The 6,603-nt window shown below is 47.8% G+C and overlaps 1 protein-coding gene across 3 annotated transcripts; it reads left to right on the plus strand.

Annotated features, from left to right (window-relative positions):
* The first annotated feature begins 80 nt into the window (after positions 1-80).
* On the plus strand, positions 81-4,899 carry timmdc1 (translocase of inner mitochondrial membrane domain containing 1). Of its 3 annotated transcripts, none has more exons than XM_034607580.1 (8): positions 81-137; positions 1,158-1,504; positions 1,744-1,909; positions 2,111-2,199; positions 2,310-2,377; positions 2,932-3,010; positions 4,161-4,271; positions 4,406-4,899. In XM_034607580.1, exons 2-8 carry the CDS (start codon positions 1,179-1,181, stop codon positions 4,554-4,556), a joined length of 990 nt encoding a protein of 329 aa, XP_034463471.1. In that variant the 5' UTR covers positions 81-137; positions 1,158-1,178; the 3' UTR covers positions 4,557-4,899. The 3 variants fall into 3 exon arrangements, with proteins under 3 accessions (XP_034463471.1, XP_034463462.1, XP_034463453.1); XM_034607571.1 differs by lacking the exon at positions 81-137 and adding an exon at positions 256-394; XM_034607562.1 differs by lacking the exon at positions 81-137 and adding an exon at positions 833-874.
* The last annotated feature ends 1,704 nt before the right edge of the window (positions 4,900-6,603 follow it).

Genomic DNA, 6,603 nt, shown 5'->3' on the forward strand with positions numbered 1-6,603 from the left:
CTCTCTCTCTCTCTCTCTCTCTCTCTCTCTCTCTCTCTCTCTCTCATGTCCAGTCCTCCACACCGCTGGGTGTCGCTGTTGTGTAGTGTCGCTGTTATCTCTGCAGAGGTCAGAGGTCAGGACACCGGCAGCTGAAGGTGAGCATCAGAAACAGAGAAACAGAAACAAACAGCATCAGTGAAACAACAACAACAACAACAACAAGCTGACGTGTTTACAGTGTTTGTGATGATCGTTAATGATCCAGAGCTTCAGTCGCTCACTACACAAACTGTTGTCAGATGCTAACCTGCTTTTCTCCACTGACTTACACAGGCTACTGGCTAATGCTAACTGCTAGCGCTAATGCACCCATTGTCGGACGGACGACTCACAAACACATTATTCACGTTCTGCGAACATAGAGATTAAAAGTAAAGCAGTTGGTTATTCGTGTGCAGGAGCGAGACGTTAGCTTAGCTTAGCACGGGAAGAGACAGGCTAAGCTAATGTAGCTGTGTGACATTAGCCTGATGAGGACCTGCACATGGAATTAACATGTAATATAACTGTGATTGTGTTTGTGCATTAACATGAGTCTAATGACGTTCACTGCATCTTCAGATAGATGCATGGATGAATAGCTAGACAGACAGACAGACAGACAGATAGACAGATAGATAGACAGACAGATAGATAGACAGACAGACAGACAGACAGATAGATAGACAGACAGACAGACAGATAGATAGACAGACAGACAGACAGACAGACAGATAGACAGATAGATAGACAGACAGATAGATAGACAGACAGACAGACAGACAGATAGATAGACAGACAGACAGACAGACAGACGGACGGATACAGCTGTCCACTTGTGATCAGATCTCAGGTCTGTTTCTTCACCTCTTCACCTCTTCACCTGCTCAGACGACCTGCGGGTCCCTGCAGCGCGTTGGAAGCTTTGTGATTAGTTTGAAGTAGAGAAAGACAGAATCTGCTTGTGTGTGTTGGTGAGACTGCACCATTTAACAGCTGCTGCATCTGGCAGCCCGTGCAGCCCTGCCAGGGCTTCATCTGCCCTCGGGCTATTTGTTTTGGGGCTGGAGCTCAAGTCGAGGCAGCGAGTGCAACATCCCAACTCATGGCCATGTGTCTCTGCCTCTGCTCTGCAGTCCGACGCCAGATGAAGAGTGATGCATCCAGAGCCACACACAACAGGCATCACCCCACAGAGATGGCAGGCGTGTTCAGCACCCCGGGGCATGCTGAGCACCGGCCTACTGCAGGGCTTCATCCAGAGAGCCAGGCCTCCATCCTTCTGCTTCCTGCTCCCCAGGGTCCACGCAGCTGATGTGGCTGCTGCCCAGCCGCCACAGATGCTCTCCTCCTCCTCCTCCTCCTCCTCAACCAGCCCTGCTCCTGCACCCAGCTCATCTTCACGCTCTATGCCAAGCAACTTGGGAAAGCCAGAATTCCCAGACACAGGATGGGATCGCATCAAGGACCTCTTTGACAGAAAGTTAGTGTTTGTCTCTTACTCGTCTGTCTTTAGTTTCATTAGCCCACATCTCCCTGAATTGTGATATTTTTTTGTAAATCATCCACCTTGTAAGTGAACCTCACCTTTGTGAGATGTGATCAAATAACAATCAGTGGCTTGTAAAATAAAACCAGAACAAACCACCCATCCATTTCTTCTAAACATATCTCTGTGTGTTGTTGAATGAGCTGTGCTTCATCCCTCTCGTGTCCCGGCAGCGTGACACAGCGGTACCCAGAGGAGCTGACCAACGTGATAAAGAGCGGCGCGGTGGCCGCATTCGCAGGCTTGATCTACGGAGGCCTGCCAGCTGCACGCCACGCCAGGCAGCGCTACATCCAAAACAGCCAGGCGGAAATCTATACTAGTCGAGTGGAAGCAGTGGTGAGTGAAGTCTGTCGTCTCTGTTTGTTTGATATGTGAATACATGGAGAAGATTTAGAAAGCATAAGAGAGAAATAGAAATGATACAAATGAAGTTATTGTTATTATATCAGTTGGGCTGTAATTGAGACACAACCTCATACGAGAAGATTTAATTCCCATAGAAAAGTCCTTGTCTCTGTGTCTTTGTGTTGGACTCAGCGCTCGGCCCACAACGCTGCTATCCGTGGTTTTGTGAGATATGGATGGAGGTGGAGCTGGAGAGTCGCCGCGTTCGTCACCTTGTTCAAGTAAATATAAAACAACAATGATGTTGGATCATTAGTTGCTGACTAGATCTGAAAGCAGCTCGTACTTAAATGAAATGTGTTAAATCACATGTGTGTGTTTCCCTCTGTAGTTCCGTCAGCACGGGTCTGTCTGTGTACCGAGACAAATACACACTCAGTCATTACGCTGCAGCTGGAGGTGAGTCACACCTTTTTATTTCCTCTTTATTTATCCAGCGGACGTCAGCTGAGCCCGACACCGTGTCACAACAAGTCTGCGTCACACTCACAAGCCAGCCTTTATACTGAGGGCTCCGCATCACACTCCACATCACACTCCACACTGCACCAGTTGATCAACTTCATCCTCAGACTGACTCTTAGCCCGCTGCCCCGCCCCCACTGACTTCTACAGAGCGCTGGTCACATCAGTTTTCATTAATGTTTAAAGTATCACGTGTCCAAATCACCAAACCCAAGTTACAACCCACATGTGCCAAGTGTGAGGCCGATAAGATGAGGTCTTTGGAATTAGTCGGTAGATAATGTGTCGACTTGTCTGTGAGTTATGTTATTATCTGTAGCACTGGGACACTTCATTTCGTTCTATGATGTTAATAAAACTCTGTGTGTCTGTGTGTGTGTGTGTGTGTGTGTGTGTGTGTGTGTGTGTGTGTGTGTGTGTGTGTGTGTGTGTGTGTGTGTGTGTGTGTGTGTGTGTGTGTGTGTGTGTGTGAGCGTGTGTGTGAGCAGCTGTCACTGGAGGCCTCTTCAGACTCAACCTGGGCCTGGGTGGGCTGGTGGCGGGGACGATCATCGGAGCCGTGCTGGGGTAAAGTTCTGCTCGTGCAAACATCCACTGGTCATCGTAACTAACGTTTTATCGTAACTGATCTCAGAGAAGAATCTTGGTCGGAGTTATGTCGTCAGGAACCGCTAGGTATATATTCTTCCTTGTGCACATTCGCTCATGTGTGTCCACATTGGTGCCTGTGTGCTCCAGAGCAGTGAGCACTCTGGCAGCCAGCTGCACCCCTCCCAGCTACCCTCTGTCGCCCCGCTGAGCCCCCCCCCCCCCCCCCTCCCCTCAGCCCTGTTCACGGTGCCAGTGGGATTCATGTGCAGCACAGAGGGCCGTGTTTTGGGTACTAGAGCGAGGAGCCAGGCCAAGACGGCAACTGCCCCTCTCCATTTTACACCACTGCTGTGATTCCGGCCTCTGATCTCCATCGACCACGTCTGATCTGCTCTTGTGCTCCACTCTCGCTCCTCGCTCCTCACTCCTCTCCTCCGTTCCACTTTTCACTCCTTCCTGTGGCCACTTTCAACCGAGTGCGCGGAGCCAAGAGCAGATTTGAATTTGATCATATGATGGAGATTGAGTGCGAGGTGTTTGATGGGCGTAGCGGACCGGAGGGGCCGGTTTGGATTATGTGAGATCATCAGCTCCGTGTTGGCTCGGCCCTCGTCTCCTCTCCTCTTGGCTCCACACTAGCGTCGCCTCCTCCTTCTGCTCCCCCCCTCGCTGTCTGCCTCAGTGACCGGCCACCTGGAGCGTTTGATGTGTGCAAACAGCCCCGGCCCCGGCTGTGCCAGGTGCAGTTGGGGCAGACGGGGTTGAAATGAAAGAAGGCAGCAAATCGGAAAAGCACATCACGCTCCAGATCTCACCTCCCAATCGTCCCCTCGTCCTGCACGTGGTGGTGTGACAGGGAGCTGGAGCAGGACTCAGTTAGAGAGGGAAGGTTAAAACAGCTGAAGCAGCTTCTGGAGCAGAATGTGCTTGTGCCAACGAGGCAAATAAACAACAGATTATATGTGATAGTAAAGTGTTGAGTGTTAACTGGTCTATTTTATTACCTTCGCCAAGGAAGTTCAGTTTTCATGTTTGTTAGCGAAGATTCCACAAAAACTACTGGACGGATCCTCTCGAAATGTGTAAATATACAGGACTATGTTTATAATGTACAACTTGTGTTCAGGATTCCCACTGGGGCTCTGATCGTCAGCATGCAGTCTCTGGCTGGAGAGACGGTCCGAGAGAGGAGGAGGAGAGAGCGCAGGGAGCTGTACGAGCTCAAACTGGCAGAATGGTAATTTAAAGAAGATGTTTAATGACGTTATCTCACAGGATCATTCACCAAGAATAATGAAAAGGAGACAGTGAAGTTTCTTTTTGTTTGGTTAACTCCTCCTCCTCCTCCTCCTCCTCCTCTCAAATCACCAGGGCGGCCCGTTTGCAGTTGACGGACGAGCTGATTGGAGATCTGAACGTCAGCTGTCAGGCAGAGGAAACCAATAAGGACATGCAGAGGATTCAGGAGCTGCTCAGTTCACCACAGAACAAGGACGTGGCTCAGGACTCAAGCAGCCAATGACAGGAGCTGCCTGTGCTCCGCAGGGCGTTGAGGTGGGACTAAATCCAACTCTGAGGATAAACAGGTCACTGCTTCGCCTGGACTCCGTCACTCAGCGTTACTCCAGCAGAACGGAACCGGATTCACGCTGAAATGAAAAGACACTGCTGCTCTTCACACTGTCAAGGGTCCTCGAGTAGCATCAGTGAGCTGCTCAGGAAAGTTGAGAGGGAAGAACTCATTTGTAAAACACAGAAACTGTTTAGATTGTGTCATTCTGTCATATTACACTGTGGATTCCTGACAGACATGATATTCATGTTCGTACAGGATTCAGTGACGTTGAGCTTCTGCACTTATTGACCTACAGAGACAAACACGCCTTGTTTCACTGTCTGTTCGTCTCTACATGAAGTTTCTTCTCGCTTGAAGTTCTCAGCTTGTTTTCAGTCTTTGCTCCAAGAAAAGTGAACGTGATCTTCTTATTAAACGATTATCAAGGCAACTCTGTCCCAGTGTGATCGTGCTTCACTTACACTGTCCTCACCTGTATAACTGAACCTCTGGACGTTCTCTGGAGAGAGACACAAATGTCCCACTGAGATACTCCCAGCTTTCTCTGGTTTCTCCGGTAAAGCCTCTAGTTGATGTGACATTTCTAACTCAAGACAAAATGAAAACGAACAAAAGTAACTGGAACAATAACTGATATGTATCATGTTGTTGTTTTTGATATTAAACCAACAAATGTCAAACCTCGTCTGTTTAGAAAACGGCTTCTTTCTTTTCCCCGTGTCCGTCAATGTGTAGTTTGCTTTTGACTTTGCCTCTTGGGCTTTTCAGCAACTAGGTCAAACAAAGCCGTGGCCCCTGGTGTAAACAAGATGTGACACAGCAGCAGCTGCGGCCTCGGATGCAGCAGTGACTGCTGACGCGCAGATGGACGGCCAATAGAAAGGCTCGGAGGAAATGGGGCTCAGCTTGTGCAGTGATTACTTCAGGTAAACACATTGGTTATTTCCCCCTGAAGCTAGTGTTTGAGTTGTGAGCTGCTGCAGGTCCACACTGGAGCTGTTCAATCACATTGGGACTGTGGCTGTGTGTGTGTCCCTTCCTGTGTGGAAGACATTTTAAAAGATCAAATCATAAAAAGAGAAGAACCACAACATTTGGACAGGGAAACAGTTATCACACACAAATGTCATTTTCTCATTATAATAATAATAGTTTATTTATATAGCAGTTACAAAGTGCTTCACAAATAAAAGAATACAAATGTAAGCATGTTATCAGTAATACAAGTACAAGTTGTAATAACAATAAAACACAATTACAAAGTGTTACAATGAAAGGCTATTTGAAGATCACACAACATTAGAGCACAAATAAAAAGTTACAGATGAGAAAAGAGTGAATAAAATACAATAAAACATGAAATAATAAAAAAGCAGTCAGTATCACCAGAACTAGATTAATGCACAATGACACCCTCTACTGGTGGCCTTGTGCAACTGCAGATGTACTTTGAATAAGAAGACATGTTCTGAGAACATGATACTTGATTTATCTGTGTGGTTTTAAAAGAGTGTCTAAAATACCAATAACGAATATAATAGAAAACAGGAGCCTTGAGAAGAGACGCTGTCGTCGGCCCTTGTTGCTGGGGAATCAAACATGTGAACAGTGACGCAACGTGAGGCTGAATGTGGTCCTGACTACAGCCTGTTCTCCATCATCTATAGAAGTAGTGTACGGTGCTAACATGTGACATGTGGGGAACGAGAACAGAGGCTGAATGAACTCTATAGACTCTATAGACTCTATAGAACCCCCCCCGCGGGTCTATGTCTTAAGACCTCTGCGCATGCACGTGGTGGTGGCTTCACGGACAGCTCTGGAAACACCACACTTCAGGAAGCTGCGGGTGAAGTACACTTTAAACTTCTGCTCAACCGGTTTCGTTTGAACTGGTTTATACCTGTTTTCATAACGACACTCGGGATTCGAATCTCTTCTCACTCAAGCGCGCGACAGTTTTCTGTGAGATTGAAGGGTGGACGCTGAGATC

This window comes from Hippoglossus hippoglossus, chromosome 2 (assembly GCF_009819705.1).
Source record: "Hippoglossus hippoglossus isolate fHipHip1 chromosome 2, fHipHip1.pri, whole genome shotgun sequence".
In the NCBI taxonomy this organism is placed as follows: Eukaryota; Metazoa; Chordata; class Actinopteri; order Pleuronectiformes; family Pleuronectidae; genus Hippoglossus; species Hippoglossus hippoglossus.

What these genes read in the sequence shown, in the direction of transcription:
- timmdc1 (XM_034607580.1), top strand. Translation starts at nt 1,179, where the DNA reads ATGCATCCAGAGCCACACACAACAGGCATCACCCCACAGAGATGGCAG. An exon ending in TCATTACGCTGCAGCTGGAG is followed by an intron (nt 2,378 to 2,931) that starts GTGAGTCACACC and finishes GTGTGTGAGCAG; the next exon opens with CTGTCACTGGAGGCCTCTTC. An exon ending in ATCATCGGAGCCGTGCTGGG is followed by an intron (nt 3,011 to 4,160) that starts GTAAAGTTCTGC and finishes ACTTGTGTTCAG; the next exon opens with GATTCCCACTGGGGCTCTGA.